General features: G+C 39.3%; 1 protein-coding gene across 2 annotated transcripts in view; it reads right to left on the bottom strand.

Annotated features, from left to right (window-relative positions):
- The window catches only part of MYBPC1 (myosin binding protein C1), a 79,227-nt gene extending 60,866 nt beyond the window's left edge, over nucleotides 1-18,361 (bottom strand). For both annotated transcript variants that reach the window (XM_045553126.1, XM_045553125.1), the window contains exon 1: nucleotides 18,237-18,361. In XM_045553126.1, the coding sequence (XP_045409082.1) occupies nucleotides 18,237-18,261 (25 nt within the window). In that variant the 5' untranslated portion in view covers nucleotides 18,262-18,361. The remainder of the gene's footprint in view (nucleotides 1-18,236) is intronic.
- Between the last annotated feature and the right edge of the window lie 461 nt (nucleotides 18,362-18,822).

Here is an 18,822-nt window from a genome sequence, read left to right on the forward strand (position 1 = left end):
AATTTTAGCAGAGTTTAGGAGTAGACATTTTAGCAATAGGAGGTCAATATTGTACAATGAATATAAAATATGACCTAACAAGGGAAACTTGATAGTGGCTCAGTGACAGTAACTGATCTGAAGAACAGAAGGGAAAGGTTTGTCTGTAACGGCTGGTAGGTTCTCAGTGTACCCAATGCTGGTCAAAATAAATCTGTAGGTGAAAGAGGAAACATACTAAGGAAGAAGAAGATCCTAAGAAGAATGTCACACATCTACACTGGTTTCAAGATCAAGAGCTAAAGAAAACTAAATCTGAGTGTGCCCCTGTTTGAACTCATATGGCACTGAGCCCATTTTTCTCATTTTTTTTTCTTCCAGAGACGGGGTCTTGCTCTGTTGCCCAGACTGGAGTGCAGTGGTGTGATCATGGCTCACTGCAGCCTCAAACTCCTGGGTTCAAGCGATCTTAACACCTCAGGCTCCCAAAGCAGTGGGATTACAAGCGTAAGCCACTGCACCCCACCCAATTTTTTCATTTTGACACATAGCAATACTCTTCTGTACTATTAAGTGGGTTGAGTGTGTGAATCTAGTATTCTTGGCTAGACAAAGTGGCTCCTGAGTGCAGTTAGGTTTCTTAAAATTCCCTCCTGAAAAATGATTTGCAGGGTGGAAGAGCTTTATAATTTCCTTATAAATTTCCATGCAAAAAGATGATCAGAAACTAAGGCCTTATTTAGCTCCTGCTTTCACCTGGGCTGGCCCAGTCTGCAGTGACCTCCTACTCCTGGTTTCATACCACATTGTCAATTCAAGTAACCCGCATTTAATCACATACTACTACACTGGGAGGTTTCTTATATATTGCCTAATGTTTTCGTGTAGTGGTTGGATTTGATTTAATTGAATTGCTCTCCAGGCTATATTTTATTTTCTACTTGGCTGCAGACAAACTGAATATACGGAAATGTTTTCTGTTTAGAGTTCGCCACTACATCTGGTACCATATGTTTACACCTTGCTAGCCGTAAGTATGTGGTAGCTACCTCTGTGCCTTCTGAAGGGTTAGAGCAGAGTTGTACATGTGATAAATACCCAGGGAATAATTCTAGAATGGATACCGGTTTTTCATCACTCTTCAAGGAGGAAGAGTGATGAGAAACGTCATTTTGGGGTCTTCATGAAAAAATGCACATGATTTTCGTTGCTTCCACCTTGGGGGCTACATGGCGGGGCGGACAAATGTTTGTGGAGGGCCATGCTGGGAGTTCAACAGTCCACTTGGGCTTGTTACTCTCCCAATCCTGTCCTCTTCCTTAGGTCTACAGGCTTCACGTATCACGTGTCGCTGGGGACTGTGTCTATCTGCTGAGGATTTCACTGGGTCTCTTTACTCATTTGTGTGTTGCCAGTTGGTGGACAATATGGTACTAAGAACCCAAGAAGCTGGTCCTGATGTTAGCCTCAGAGGCCACCAAAGCTTTCTGGAAACTCCCTGGGCAGTTTCTGGAGGTGCTCAAGAGTGACATAGTTCAAGGTGGGAAGGGGCGGCTGATCTTCCAGGGTGGAGGTGGGATCCACTCCCCACTCTCACAAGGGCCTTCCCTACAAATCCTCGAGGCCCCTGGAGGCTCAGACTCCACACTGTAAAAAACATGGGCATAGCAACACTGTTGCACAACTTGCAAGGTTTTGTAAGAATCCTTTCCCATAATGTATATGAAGTGCCATCAAAATTAAATTAACATGAGAGGATTATATAAACACAATATATTATTTTTATTATCAACTTATCACAACTGTCACCATCCAACTTCTCAGCAGTAGGAGTTAGGTTACAGCTCACGGCATCAGTGGAGGCCAAGTCATGCTGGGATGGTGGTTCTGTATTTGCAGCCCAAACACGTGAGGCAGTGTTTCTACTCACCTTCCGGGGCTGGGGCTGGGGCTGGGGCTGGGGCTGGGGCTGGGGCTGGGACTGGGACTTCATTTTCTAGAAATGGAAAGAGCAATGGAAGCATTAGGGTCACTTGTTGCGGAGAAGAGCTGCTTTACACAGCACCAGGCCGCTCTCCACTCCAGGCAGCCATCTTACCTGTGCATGCTCACAAGGGACACTGGGGCAGGAAAAGGATTGTCCCCTGGCATTAAGAGACCCAAGACACACTGCTGTTTGTACACGATACCATACACAAGGGAGACACTGCGTGGCAAGCACACCCTGAAGAGACTAAGGTGGGCGAAGTTGGTGCAGAAATGAGACCCCCTTTCCCCAGAGAACAGGGACACCTCAGCGTCTCCGACATTGTCTCGCCCTCATGAGAGACACTTCTGAGTGACGATAACCTCAAAATCCTCGGGCTCTGGAACATTTCACTGGATTACAAGCCAAGCTGCTGTTCACTGCAAAACAGAATTAACCCCTCGCACAGTTCTTTCTGGAAGTGCATATGCCTGGAGTAGATCTCCACCTGACTTATCCAAAATTTTTAAAGCTCTGGTTCTGAGGTTTTATACCAAGCTTTGGATAGCCAGTTATTATAGAGCAGTCTGGCTATGAAGTCTGTTTTTTTTAAAAAAAAAAAAAACTTTTGTTAAAGAATATACGATTTCCAAGTAGCCAAAAGCCTACCTATGACCAAAGAGCATATAGAATTTCCCCTGCTGAATCCTTGTGAATGCCCAGAACTGGGAATTAGTGACATGTGAGTGAACTAGCTATATCTCCAAGGCAGGAAGAGACAATTAATGAAGGTAATCTCTTTTAAAATTATTTTCCCCTTGATTATTAAATAAAATATAAAGACAGAAAAGTTTTTGTATGATAGACACATTGTGGGATCCAAGGACTCTCATCTTTGTCAGTGTCTGGGATTTTCCACATTTTTTCCACAAGTGACTCTTTCTGAGCAGGGAGAACAAGGCCTCACAGCAAGCAGTGTGGCAGAACAGTCACTCTATGTGCAGGCTCAGTGCCCTAGTTCACTCCAGGTAGGCCGGAATGAGCACAGGAAAATGAATGGATTGCACCCTAACAGAAACCAAGAAAAGCGTGATGCAGGCCTGCCAGGATGCAACAATGTCTTTTTCCATCACTAATTTTTTTGTGTGTGTGTTGGTATAAATTCCGATTTATTTACTTTTTAAAATTATTTTCATTCACATGACCATAAATAAATATATTACTATTTACTAATGAGGGAGAAAAAATATATAATCAAAGGAGAGAAAACATATAACCTCACAGGCTAGCAGAAGGTAACACGGCAGGATGTGATGTAATTTGCAGACAAGGTGAAAACACGAGTGTCCCTTAGACGGCATCGTCAGAAAGGCTTTCGTTTCTTCCTCACATCACGGAAAAAATCATTAGCACTGTTGTCAATCAGAAGACAAAGTCCTCAGCCAAAGCATTTTATTTTCAGAGATCTGAGTGCAGAAATGAAAATCTAACACTGACCTCTTGGCTTTGAACGAGTTATTGCAGCACTTCAGGTATCAGAATACTGGAGTGAGAAGCCAATGTCTTTGACACACTATCTTTTGGACTGAGCCATTGTCGTGCAAGACCTGAGGACATCTCCCTGGCTCTCTGTACAGACGAGTTTCTCTGCCCTCCAGTCTCTTTTCCCCACAGCTGCAGAAGTTATTTATCCTGCAACTGTGTTTCATCCTGTCATTCTACCTGAGCGGGTCTCTGGTACCTATTTGGTTAGGTCTACGCTCCCCAGGTTAGTTCAAAGCCATTGTCGGTGGGCACGTCCTTTCTCTCCTTTCTCTTATGACACTCCCGTGGCTCCTCTGTCCTAGAGATGGTTTCTCTGTTCACCTCTGACCTTCCTGCCACTGAGAAGAGTGGTGTCCTACTCCCCGGCAGACCTCATGCTTTTTCTCTACACGTGGAGTCACACAGACTTAGCTCTAAATCCTGACTCTATGCCTTATCGTTTGTATAGTCTTAGGCAATTCCTTAATCTCTAACAGCCTCGATTTCCTCATCTGTGAAATAAGAATAATAAAATAAATGATCTCTCAGGGCGCTAATCCTTTGTAAAATACACAGCACACACAGTTCCTGGCATGTGGAAAGAGCTCCATAATTAACAGCAGTAACAGCATTGTTATCCTGTGTCAATCTTTGTCCTTCTTTTGGACATTTTTCTCAAGGTGCTCAGAGCTAATTATTTCATTCTGTTCTTTCTTATTCTCCTGGCGTTCTGGATGTTATAATAATACATTCTTAATTTGCTGCAATTTAATTATTTTCTAGTAGTCTTAGTATATTTAGGTTTCTTTTTCTCCCCAACTAAAGAAAGACAAGGATCTTTCATTCCTTTCCTATGTACCTGATATTGTATTGCTAAAAACACATTAAATGCACAGTGAATTGATACAAAAGAATTAAGAAGACTGTGATGAAGATTTGGTGATTGTGTATGAACTATCAAATTGACCATACTTTGTCAGCATCTGTGTAACCAAGGCCCATTTTGTAAGGGAAGCCATGGTGGCTTAAAATCCAAATAAGGCCAAGGGTGAATTCTAATCAAATAAGTAAAAGAGAATCATCTTGGACCCTGAAACTATAAATATGCCCTGAATATAAATTCTCCATTTCTGCTGTGTCTGTAGCCCCCACGGTCTGTGTAACAGGTCCATAATCAAACCAAAGTGAGAATTGAAAGGGCTTGATTCAACTTCCACCAAATCCACAGAACATTGGTCGTTAATAGCCAACTGTCTCAGATAGTCGAAACTACACAAACGTTATAGGTTATTCATGCTAAGACCTTTGTAGGATGGTTGCAGGAAGTGGAAAGAGGAAAATGTATGCCTGCTCAGTAAGTAGGCAGAACCAGAACTTTTCCTTCTTAAAATCACAGAAACCCCATTACATTATAGCCAGTGAAGGAATAAATAAATAGCAACCACTTATTGGCACCCACTGTATGCAGGACCTAGTATACATTCATTCTTATAATTCTTAGAACTATATAGACTCAGTGCTGCAGTTATTTCCCTTTTGCAGATATGAACTGAGGCCCTTGTGAGGTTTCACAGCTCATGAAGGGTGGAGCCAAGCTCTGCCGGACTCAGCTGGGGCCCTGCAGCATGGCCTGCACTGCCCTTCTTGGAGGCTCACAGTCACTGACTGTGGCTGACGAACCTCTCAGAGTGATTGTTCATTTTCCCTGCTGAATGGATTGGTCTTATTGTCAAGACTACATAGCCTCAGATGGATGCTGCCCCATCTGTAGGAGTGGGATGTACCTCAATTCCCTCATCTATGAAGTGGAAATAACAGCAGAGCCTATCTCAAGGGTCATTGGCAGGAATGAATGAGTTAACAGGGGTGGGGAACATGCTTTATCTCTTCATGGTTATTATCATCAGTATCCTATTTTTATTCTGATGTCTGTGAAAAAGACACTCATGTCTTTCTGCACATGCCACCTGCTAAGGATTTGTCCTGTTTCCAGGTGTGTGGGCTGCACTCTGATAGAACACGTTTGGAATTGGGGTAGGGGCTGAGGGATTGGACCCCAGAGGAGGTGGGCCCCTCCCACCTCTACTGTAAAGTGGGAACAGTCATTGAGTTTGATGAAATTTATATACATTAATTTGTACAAGGGAGATAGGTAGATTGGGCAATCAGTTGTGGTGGGACAGAAAGCATAAGAGAAAATGAACCCTCGGTCGTTTTCAGAGCATTTGAAACAAAGAATTCCAGCTGTCCTAAAACTGGAGAGATGGGAAACCGGGAGCAGTGAAGACCAAGCTGCACATGACCTAGATGGAAAACGAACCATTGCAGGTAAGTCTCAGGGCCCCAAGGAATCTCTTATCACCTCGAAGGGACAGCGGAGGCATCGCTCTCACTCTGACTCGTACCTTTGACTGACAGTTTCTGTCATGCCCAGCTTTGCCCACTCTTCTAAAAATCATTTGCATGTTCCCCAAATTCATTGGCTGCCTTGATGAGAATCATTCATTACCAGCAATTTGCACGACACCTCACTGCACAGGGGCCATATTCGGAAGCATTCATGTAACTGGAGTTCATGGAGCTCCCATTATGAGCTTAACAGGGCAAGGGCGTTACAAACGTGGCTGAGATGTGATAAGATCCCTGTGCTTAAGAAACCTACAGGTAGATGAACTGCCCTTTAGTATCAATTTAGCCACTGAGCCAGGTCACTCTGCTCTCTTAAAACATTCAAGACTCACTGTATGCATATGAGTCACTTAGGGATCTGAGGAAACTGCAAATGCTGACTATGGGGGCTGCAGCAGCAGGGTTCAAGATTCTGCGTTTCTAAAAGGCTCCCAGGTGTTGCTGACGCTGTTGGTCTGCACCCCACACTTTGAGTAACAAGGCTTGGCCCACTGCCCGAATATCACCAGTTCCCCCACCCCGCTTTCCAATGTGGATGGGAAGCTACAGGGTTTACAGTAGATGGGCACTTTCCTTCTCCCTTTAATCACAAGCTTCTTGAGGACAAGGCCCTTCTCCTCCTCCTTTTCAAATTCCACGCAGCAGGTGCTCCGTAAATATAGTTGATTGGCAGGCTGTTCCTACCACACAAAAGCCCCTTCTCCTTGCTGCCAAGGAATCCAGAACTGTCCCCTGGCACTCCACGGGCAGCTTTCTCATCTGCGTTACCACAGGGAACACTATGTCTTGCACTGGTTTCCCTCCCGCTGGCCGAAGGCTCCGGAGGCATTCGCCCAAACCCCATCATTTAGATTTCTTCTTACTGTCAACACACGTCTTGCATTTCTTAACAAGGGCAGGAGAGCAATTAGGGCTAGCGTTTTGGCTCTCAGGAATATTACACCCCTCACCTTTCTAAGGAATGCCCTCCTTTTAAACTCTGGGCTAGAAAAGCAGCAAAGCAACTTGAGTCAAGGAATCTGTCCCACCAGTTTCTTAGCAAGTAACGCTCTGTCAAGGTGCCAACTATTGTCAACTAGCTTAGCTGTGTCTTAATGGTCAGGAGGCACCTGTCTTCCGGTAAACTCTCTAATTCTTAAACAAGCAAATGGTTGTTTATTGAGGTGAGATCCTGCTATACTTCTGCCTATTTAAAAGCCAAAGGGCAAATTCTGCAGTACTTTCCTGCCAGGTGAATGGTTGGTTTTTTTGTCCTTCTCTCTTCATTTTCCCTCCCCTGCCCCACAACGTCTCTCTTAGAAAACATGCCAACAGGATGGACTAAGGAAACATCTGTTTTAATACTTTTTGAATAAAAAGAAGAAACCAGAATACTCTCTGAAAAAAAAAATAAGCCCAAGGAAGTATTTTCATGGACAACCCAATGGACTAGATTGCAAACCAACAACTAAAGCTAGCCCCTTCCTTCTTAGGCGAGGGCGGCTGTTCTTTGATCCTTTCTAATTCACAGATACAGACTTTCTCGCCCTCTGCAGCACTGAAATGCTTTCAAAGGGCTTGATCTATTTATGGTGGATTTTTCCTATGATCACCTACTGTAAAAAGCACAGGTATGCCACCAATGGCATGCCTGCACAGCCTGTGCCAGGGCATTCTAATTGACGGGCACTGGTGGCAGCTATTAAATACATAGTGCCATATGTGGCCCTTGTGCTGCTGCCGAAAGACTAGGAACCCAGTAACTCCATAAATGGTCTGGCTCTCTCTGGCACAGTCTGTTTCTATTTGCAATGACAAGAGTTCTATGGTCAGTAACTAATAGGGGAAAAAAAAATCTATGTCTTAAAATGCATTAAAATCTTATCTCTCCTTATATGTCTGTGTCTGTATACTAAAAGGACATAAACAACTCGGTTCTCTCCTTCCCAAGGGCTCACTGTCTCAAATATTGCATTATTTGACCTACTTAAAACATTTGATGGGCCCTCATGTGCAATTTAATTTAGCTTTTTGGTAGCACGGAGATCATAATTATATCACATGAATACATTATATAAGCATAGAAAAGACAGGAAGAACACAAAATAAGTTTTTATTGAGTGTTATGATTATTGGGAATTTTTGTGGCTTTCTGTCACTTTTTGGGGGAAAAATGAAATATTCTAAAACTATCCTTTGGTAATGTGAGGTGTAGGAGAAAATTGTATGCTATTCCTAATGATAATTTCTTATTCTCAAAGTAAAAGTCTAGGTTTGAAATAAAATGTGAATGCTTTATGTATTGTAAACATCATGACAAAAAAGGCTCTGCTTGGCCAATTCCTGTATTGTCACTTGCAGTAGTCTAGCAAATTATCTTTATTTTCAGATTAAATAGGAAATAAACACTGTCAGGCATTTCCCCTGTTGATGGTGGGGTCTGGCACTCTGTTCATATTCTAGCCTGGACCTTATATGTCAATAGCACAATGCAAACTGCCTTAACATAAAATAGTGTTTGCATGGGTGCATTCATAACGTGTAGAAAATTTTTGATTATATTAATCATAAAGGTACCCCACAAAATCAACAAATACAAATAACAGTGCATTTTTATTGGCCATATTGCTTATGTACCAGTGATACAGAATTTGGACACAAATCAATGTTTAATTTAACGTTTTCACATTAATTTGCTTATTTTATCCCCCACTCTATTCATTATAGGCTATAGGGATGGATATTTTATACCTTGGGATTTAAGGGTATTGCAGATTTTTTAGAGACAATTCTAAATAGATTTATAATAGTGCTTCTCAAACTATGGTCTGGGACCCCCAAGAGCCCCCAAGACCATTTTAGGGAGTCCAAGAGGTCAAAATGATTTCCATACTAGTAATGCTAAGACATTATTTGCCTTTTTCATTCACATTTACTCACAAATATACGGTGGAGTTTTCCAGACGATATATAACATGTGATAATATCAGTGTTCTGACAGCTAATAGAATGTGTGCTTGTATATTCGTGTGTTTTAAACATTTATCAATTTTAATTTCTGCTACAGTAAATAGTATATGATGGTACACAATTTTAATTTTTAATATAGTAAATATTACATTATAATACAATATGTATTGTATTAGAAATTAAAATTAGTGTATATAATATTTACTCACATAAACAAACTGCTCTTTAGTTTCTTCAATAATTATTGAGTGCAAATGGATCTGAGTCCAAAAAGTTTGAGAACCACTGGTTTAGAATTTATTGCAAATCTTTAGAAAAAGATTTTGTGTGTGCTTTTTTTAAAAAAAAATAAATAAATAAACTTGGCAGGGCATGGTGGCTCACGCCTGTAATCCTAGCAATCTGGGAGGCTGAGGTGGCAGATCGCCTGAGGTCAGGAGTTCGAGACCAGCCTGAGCAAGAGTGAGACCCTGTCTCAAATAAAAATAGAAAGAAATTAGCTGGACAACTAAAAATACATATAGAAAAAATTAGCCGGGCATGGTGGCGCATGCCTATAGTCGCAGCTACTCGGGAGGCTGAGGCAGAAGGATTGCTTAAGCCCAGGAGTTTGAGGTTGCTGTGAGTTAGGCTGATGCCACGGCACTCTAGCCTGGGCAACAGAGCGAGACTCTGTCTCCAAAAAATAAAAATAAAAATAAAAAATAAAAATAAATTCATCATATACATCATTGGGGAAATATTTGTAGACTTGATGGATAAAATGAATGAATCATCAAAATAAAAACCAAAAATTGATTTTGAGGACAATGACTTATTTTCCTAAGCACGTCATAATAGAGACGGGAGGACATTACTGTCTAGTAACACCTCCCCATGCAGAGTTCTGCTCCCTCGCAAGCTCACTTATCCAGATGATGGCTTCTGACCAGCAAATTAAAAGGGCCTCTGAAGACCAAAATGGATTTGGTTCAAGGTCCTCAAGCTCCATGCATTAAGAGTTCCTATGCTTTATCCACGGGAGACCCCTCTAGGTCCTCAGTAAAGCCAGGGTCTGGGGCTGGGGCAGGCTAGCTTGGTGCCTAAGGACCAAGATTTAAGGAGGGGCTCCCTGTCAGGTGCTCACCCTGTATTTGCATGGCCCAGGAAGTGACCACCTTCTTAAATGTTGTGCCTTAGGCACCCAGCTCCTCCTACACTAGTGCCTGCTCAACCCTACCTAGCCAAATTAATTACCTGGAGTGGAGTCAACAAACAACAAAGGGGATTGAGGGGAGCAGCTTCACAAACTGACTGACAAGAGTGCTAAAGAAGACAGCAACCTTCTAGCAAGGAATGAAGCAGGAAAGCTACAAAAATCTGCACACAAATTCAAAATACAAATCAGTATGAGTCCACATAACACCAAAACAAATAATTCCTGGGCTCTCAGGACATCATGTGCTACAAATAACCGATATCTATAATTTAAGACAAAGTTAAATTATATCCACAGTATTTTTAAAAGCAAGGAGTAATATATTACATTTTAGGAATGTTTCTGTCCAAATTGGTTGAAATAACAAGGTTGCGAGGTTACATAACAAAATTAACCCTTAGCTCTGCGGAGAATCCAGCTATTTAGAATGATTCAATCAATTTAATCCATATTTATTTACTGTGGCTGAATGTTTCCAGACTCTAAGGATCTTAATAGATGAAATCTAATTGTACATGGATTATTTAAATGATCAATGACTCATTATTCAGCTTGATGGAATTTCCCCTAATCCACAGGGTTTTTTTCCTCTACTAGTCAACTTGTTCTTTTACCCTTCTAATTATGCATGTTTCGACTCAGCATGTCATTCCCCACAGGAAGAGGATTAAAATATGGTCATTATTACATGGCAACAAATGGCTTCTCACTGTTAACATGGGGCTAGAGGAAAACAAGATATTTTGCTAAGATCTTACCACTTATCTTTCTCATTATTCTTACCATGTTTCAAAGAATCAAATGGGGGTTTGGGTGGCATAGATGAGGTCACTGGGAGTAGTTTTACTCAAATTGAAGGAGTTTAACATTTTAGCACAGGTCAAAAGGAAATTATTACAAAAGTGATTTGAATTGTTAATAATTTTCCCCTTTAGTCCTTCACTCTGCCTTTGCTAAGGGTATCACCTATTTATATATGGTTATTTATTTATGGTTATAGGGTTATAGGATAAATCCCTTAAAGGCCTTGCCCCAAGCCATTGCTGGGCCTCACACTGGGTGACTTTTTAAAAATAGAGGAAGGAGAGGCCAGATGCCAGGTGGGGTCATAAAAATAAAATTCCACTGCAGTAAACACAGCAGCACTCAATCAATCACCCACCATATCCATATGTGGTCATGGAGAGTTCTCTATGAGGATATCTCAGAAAAATCCAGACCAAAGAAGACCCTACCTGCCAGAAAGCACCCCTGGTAGGGAGAGAAATCTCAATGTCCCACAAACTCAAGCCATGTAACCCTTGGTGGCAGATATAGTTACTTCTGCAGGGTGACTCTTTCATCTGAGTGGGAAAGGCCCTGCCCCCATAATGGAACAGTGAAGAAATAACCCAACCAGTTATCACCTTATGTCTGACAACTGGAGACTCCCCAGCTGGGTATGGTGCATTTCAGTGGGAACACAACAGAGGCCCTGGAGTATAGACCTTTTATTCCATCTGAGCTTCTATAGGTGAAAGCTAAGATGTTTCACTATAAGTAAGGAAAAAAAGGAAAAATATGGTGGTGGCAATGATAGTTATTATAATAGTAGAAACCTTTTGGGAATGTATTTTAAATATTACCATAAGTCAAGGAGGTAAGTGATAGTTATTATGTACCTTACATTGGTGGAAATGTCCTCAAAGTTTATATTAAATAAAGCATTTTATTTATATTAAATAAAGCATATTAAATGAAGCATTTTATACCTTATGCCAAGTAAGATTTCTGAGTTTACTGCTCTAGAAGGAAAACACTTGAGATCTTACCATAAGTTAGGCCCTGTTGTGAGGATTTTACCTGACTTATTTCAGTTAATTATTACTAAGACCCAATGAATTAGATACTGTTTTAACACATTTTACAGATGAGGAAACTGAGGCATACAAAGTGTAAGTAACTTAGTACATGGTGCAGCTGGAGTGGAACTGTCTGGAATGTTCTATGAATAATATACTTTGTTTATGTCACTATGTTTAATAATGAATATTAATATGCATAAAGAAAAAGCCAAAATACATACTATATGTGGAACAATCCTAAAAACAAATGTAGAATTATTCATATATATGAATTTTTAGTTATAAGCAGAACATTCTGTTCCAAGATATATGAAATTTTTTAGGAGGTGAAGGCCCTTACCTGATGCAAGCAAAGAACTCCTGTGGAATTTTAAAAGAATCTGATGGAATTTAGAGAAAGATTTGCACAATTTTGGAGAAGAAAACTGTTTAGCCTAAATAGCTAAATATAAGTCAAAAAGTGAATAAAACAAAATGATAAGACCTAACACCTGACATGTTATTAAACACAATTTTAGATATTGCATTGATGTGCCAAATTGGCCTAAAAAGGATTCCTAAGGGAGTATAAAAGGGCAAAAGTCTTAACAAAGTGGATTTAGACTTGAAAGGCAGAATGAAAGTCAGATTACAGTTAGCTTTTTGTGAACTCATCTTAGAGAAAGAAAGAAGCATGAGCGAATGGTCCTGGTCTTTCTCTCTGCCAAATCAACTAATTCATACCCCAATCTGATGGGATCTAAAAGTTTACTCTGGAAATACGTAAAAGCCCATAAATACTCTGCCCCATGAATGGGAACATCCTGAAGTTTGGTTTTTGTCCAAAACAAATGTACTCTCTGTAAATTAGAACTGGTGCTACACACAGTGCAAACTTGAGTGCGATGAGATAACATAATTACTTTGATTTTGGGGGGCTGTCTTTGTAAAAAGCTGCAAGGACAGAGCCCTGTTCTCTCCGGTTATGAGATAATTTATATACATGCAGGAAATTAAGTGAAAAAGTGTTTTCTTCGTTTTCAGTTTCATCTTCCTTAATCACCATGCTGTCAAATTTTAGGAAAGTGCTCTTGAATAAACAGTAGCTCCTTTATGATTAACTCAGAACACTAATTCAGTAGCTACTTTTCTGTGTATTTATTGAGTTTCCTAAGGCTGCAGTGCTCTGAACCAACCAATGATTCCAGAAAAGACATCTGTTTCCATCAAGAACTGACATGGAATAAAAACAAAGAGGACATGGCCACATCCCCTCAGGTACATACATGAAATTAAAATTTTTCTACTTAAAATTGCTAGAACTTTAATCCTGTTCTTTATTATCTAACACACTCAAGTATGTCTAGAGATGAAGTTTAGAATTACCACCAAAGTCACTGGCTGCCAGGAGTATTTTGTGTCTCTTAATATAGTTTTCACAGACTAATTAAGAAGGACAGCAGATAAAAATAGTGATTATTAATAAAATAAAAATTCTTCGGTGCATCCATGAAGAGCCTAAAAATAAATTTTAAATAAAACAGGCATAAGAATGTTAAGCAAAAATGCTTCCTAGGGCTGTAAAACGCAATAGCAATAATTTCATAGCGACCTTCTCCTACGATCCTCTAAAATTGAAAAGGAGAATGTATTTGTTTACAAAAATATTATGAAAACATCACTTTCTATTTATTCAAGCTTTTAAAGAGACCATTTATTTATTTGTTTTGGGGCCCAAGCATTTTTTAAAAGTGACTTCAGCCTGTATAGCTTATTCTAACATTCATGGATACTTTGAAATTGCTATAAATAAGGAAACTCTATGAATTGTGTGAGCATAAGAAGCCTAAAATAAAATGTTTCAAGGCTGTGTCTCATGGCCTAAATAAAGTGAGCCATTGACAGAATAAAGGATCGTACATGCTTCATTTTTCCCTTTCTCCTGGGTCCCTCAGACAGCTAATGAGCCTAACCTCCACCTTTGATCATTTCACCAACTTCCTTACCCTTGACTTCACTGCTGTTTGAAAGGCCTGGGAACAAGAGGGAAACTGCTTTACACGAACTGGGTGAGAAGCAAGGATACAGCTTGTTTTTCCAAAGTTTTTTTGAAGCGATATATTTAGGGTGCTTGAGAGGAAAGAATTGGCCAGTCCTTTATTTATCTTCCTAACAGGTGCAGTACGAACAGTCATAAAAGCAGGCTACTGAAAAAGAATGATTCTGCCAAGTATTAAGCTCCTCTGGCATGCATTTACCCTAAGAGTATTCCTTCTTGCAACAGATAGCTCAAATCTATGCCATGGATCTCCAGTACGGCATGGCCATTTTTTTCAGGGGGAAAAGAATATTGTGGCATTTGTTCATATAACTTCTTTATTCCTCATCCAAATCTTCAACTTGTCCTAAAGAACCATTCAAAGTCAGGAGGGGAAATCATCATCCTTGATAAAATGCCTCCTTCTTCCTCTCCCTTCTTTTCTCTTATTTTCTGCATAAATTATTAACTTTTCCCCAATTTGAGGTAAAGGCAGTATTCTGTATATAAGATGACTTTCGAAAGACAAATTTATTTTGGTGTTTGAAATAGGCCATCCAGTCTCATGCAGGTAGAAACTGAAGGTCAAAGAATAAATATGAGAGGGAGATTTCCCTTTATAGGAGCTCCTTTTCTGAAGATGACTAAGCCCTGAGAAATGCTCAGACACAAGCAAGAGGGAATGAATGCTGCTCTACATTTAGGCAGGTTTTGGGCCCAACATAACTTGAAAATATGATGAAATCTTTAGGGACCAAGAAAGAAAGATATAGAACAGGGAAAACCCCTATAGACTGAAAGAGTTGCTCTCTGTTACCACGTTCCCAGCTATTCCTACTGTAAAAGACCAATATGGATATGACAGATATTGTATATGTTGACACAGCAAGAGAATCTATCACAACAACTCTGTGCTTTTGATTCCCAAAGTTATCAGAATGGCTCCTTAAAATTATGGTCACAAGAGGACCTCTGTTTGGCCACATGTTTGAGTTTTCAAGAAAGGATCTTACATGGAAGATGAGAAAACTACCATGACTCTCCTCAGGTTTGTTGAATGACACACAAGCGTCAAGGAGGAGGAACCTTTGCCTTTTTCTGACAAGTTAAATACATAAAATATGATAGGGCCTGGTATATCACATAACAAAAGTTGAAATTCATGTTAAGGTCCCAACTCAGTATTTTAGAAGAGAATTTTGCTAGATTTCATAGAATCTGACAGGTAACAATTGTCTCAAGATGTTAAAGAACTAGGGTTTATGGTTTTAAATCGTTACATACTACAGAGATAAAATTCTGAGAAAATCATTTTTGTGGGTTTAATAGCTATTCGTAGTATTTTAAAACTATTACTAGAGATTCTACCACAGAAGACAGTCTATTGCAATTTTCTAATTTTATACTGATAAAGTTTCTTTTTGACTGGAAAAGAGAAATTTCCAGTGGACAGTGATTTCTTTACACAGTAGGACCCAGGGGCAATTAACTGTAGGGCACTTCCTAGTGTTCAGTTAATAGTCGATACATAAAGCAGCAAGACATTTTGGGAGATCCCACAAATCTGAAGCTTCCTTCCACACCTCACCATTTGATTAGAATAACTTCATTTTACTAGGCCTCAGGTTCTACATGAATCCAAAGTGTAAGATAAGCCTTTTATCTGGAACTGACAGTACAAATAATATAGTTCTCAAAGAACACATACATAACTGATGAAGGTAGAAAGTAGAACAATGGGAAGTGGTTACTCCTTAAAAAATAATGCTTTCATTCTCCAAAAGGAGTCACTGAGCCACCCAAAATATTTTCTAGGGTTTAAATAAGAACTGTTGATCAATTACTTCCACTGGATTTCCTCCTTGAGGTACAAAGTTACACCTGTCCTTCCTCCTCCCTCCTTACAAGAACCAGCTCTCCCAAGACCCAAGATGAAAACTCCCAGAATTAAGCCACTGTAGGTTGGGAGGCAGTTGGGTGAGACATTCTTCTCACCTTTAGGTGCTGAAAACTCAGTCTCTTTTGAAGAGTTGCCAGATCCTCCTGGATCCTAGGAGGGTCAAACTGGCCCGTGTATGCTATCAAGATTCATAGCAAGGGGTCATGTTCTTTCTGGGCAAAGTTTTCTCAGCTGGGGAAGAGAGATCAGAAAACCCATAGAGGCTGGAGGAACCTGTTGTTTGAGAGGGTTTCTGCAGATAGTTTGAAATGACACTGAAGATTGTTTTATTCTTGGGGATGTCTTACAGATGGATGCTTACGTGGAACAAAACCAGCCCCAGTGAAAATGAAATTACAGGAGAAGGTGAAAGGACCAGAATAATTCATGAATTGCCATACTCTTTACAGTTCTGATGTAAACAATGTTGAAATGAAATGATTTCACTAAGGAAAACTCTTCAAGGTGCAGCTCCTTTAAGAATCAGTTCTGCTGGTAAAGGAACAAAAATCTCTGTACTTCCTCAGTGGATTTTAAATATATCAGTAACTCTCTTTTTGCCCCCACTCCCTACCATCCAAATTTAAACTAACCAAAGAATCTATGGGTATAAAATTACTGCAGGGGGAGGGGGGGAGGGAGACTCCTATGTAAATCAACAGTGCTTTTACTTCAAAAGAGGACAATGGAGACCTTAGTATCCATGCAGATCTCTTTAAAAAGTAAAAATATATATATTTGGAGGGGAGGTGGCTGAAGTTAAAGATCTATTTTCCACTTTGTAGCTCGAAAATTTCATTCTCCCTACAAGTAGAATGAATCAGACCGAGTTGTCAAACAAAAAGTAAAACTTCATCCCATCTAGCAATCAGAATAATTTAATTAGCTTTATAGGCTCTACAATCTGTCACCTTATTTATTAGTTTTTCAGCTTTCCTGTCATTTCCAATTGTGCTGCAAAACAACAAATGCAAATCTGTCCGCTTAAATTCAGGATAATTAAAACAATATTCTGCCCTCAGGAAATATAGAATGCATTTCATCCAAGTGAGCCTTGAAGAGGTTAGTCAAGTGACAGATCAGACAAAAAGGACACTTAATACAATGTAAATCATTTGCATTACAAATAAGACACTTTAGCAGGGGTTGGACTCCCTGCCTGACAGTCAGGATTAAGTTCCCATATTAATGCATGCATTTGGTGTGGTTATTTCGGGTGGAAGACTTCATCCATCAATGCCCTCTGCCACTAAGTAAGGCCAACCTGTAAACTGATCACCACAGCCTGTCAACACTGGTTACTTAATTACATAAAGAAAATATATTTAAAAGACTTTTGATAATTTGGTTAGTATTTCAACTTTGGGTTCAATGTGTAGCACCTTTTTCAAGGTTCTTCAAAATAATGGTTAAAAACATTTTTAAGAATTAAAAATGGAAAATTTATTATGTTCCTTGCAAATCTTTTTCTTTTATTTGCAGAAGTGAAAAACAAAGATTTGGTAAGCACTAATGAAGACAAATATGAACGAAGTAATATTTTTTTAAAGACATTTGCATTAAAAATTAAACTCAATGTACTTGTGCTATTAGTTTATGATTTTTATTATTTTTGTAATTAGCAATCTCAGTTTACTTATATTATTAATCAGTAGCTTTAAAATATTGATTGTATCTTTTTTATAGAAAGGAGAAACTTTATTAGAGAAAACATTTCTTCTAATGGAGAATATTTTCAAATTTTCAGTTTAATTATTTTTAAAAAGCTACATATTATGAAATTATCTACAAAAAAACTCATGAAATCAGTGATATTCAGAGATATTCTCTTTTATCTAGGTGTTTGATTTTCTTTCCATGTAAGAATTTAATAGTGACGTTCCAAAAACACTCATAAAAGGAAAGAATGCCTTCATCTACATATTTTAAATGTATTTTAATGAAAAAATACAGCAAATTTGGAAATAGCGTCACAAGTTCTTTTTTGAAACCTTGATCAAATCTATTAACCATTTAAGAAAGCATTCCAAGCTCCCACTCCCTGCAAATTGCAAATACCTGGTGAAAAATCTGTGATCAAACCTAAGAAAATATACTTGAAAATGCAATCTGTTCTCTATGAGCCATTAACATCCTAAAATTACAGTTTAAGGATTCTTGCAATTGAATGCTAAAATTATCATTTGGTAATTTTAGTCAATATTCCTTTATAAACCACCAGAAATTTTTGATTTATTATACTCTTGCTGTATTTATCCTCTGAGGTTTTTACTCTAAAGGATCTTTTCCTTAAATCACAATGATTCTATTATTTTATAGTCTGTTTAAGAAATTGGATATTTGCAAATAAAAACCAACATAAACACAGTTTATGAAAAAGTACAACAGAAAGATTTTGGGGTGAGTCTTACCCTCTTTCTTAGTGGGTTCTGGCATGGCCACAGTCAGATGTTATTCTCCAAAGAGTTTTCTTCCCTCCAGAACTAGTTGACAGAAACCCCACAAGTGGTCGAGAGATGGTGCAGGTCAGTGTGACAAGCAGTTGGGGAGAAACCCGGTGCTTTTATACCGGCCCTGAACATCAATCATGTTGGCACCTCCCTTCCTTCACCACAAGGATGCAGGAACTTGACAGCTACAGGGACCTTTCTCACATCTGTTGTCTGCACTCTGCTCTCTCGCCTACTGGAAGGAATCTCCTGCCCATCTCATGTGGCTGATGAGAACACCTCTAACTTTCTAAATTCAGCGCAGCCTCGTGCTCCTTGCTCCTCTCTCTCTGTCTGACAGATGCTTGTGCTGACTCAGGCACGCAAAAAGTTTGCTGGATGATAAAAAATTAAATTAAAAGTCATAATATGCCAGTCCAAACTATGCTTTCATTTTCACTAAGATTAGAAAGAAAAATCTCTGTATTCAGATGATAATTTTAATGCTCCAACTAGCTTTTCATTTTCATTAGTTTTTAATTATTGGGCTTCAAACTTTTTCTTATTT

This window comes from Lemur catta, chromosome 6 (genome assembly GCF_020740605.2).
Source record: "Lemur catta isolate mLemCat1 chromosome 6, mLemCat1.pri, whole genome shotgun sequence".
NCBI classification, from domain to species: Eukaryota; Metazoa; Chordata; class Mammalia; order Primates; family Lemuridae; genus Lemur; species Lemur catta.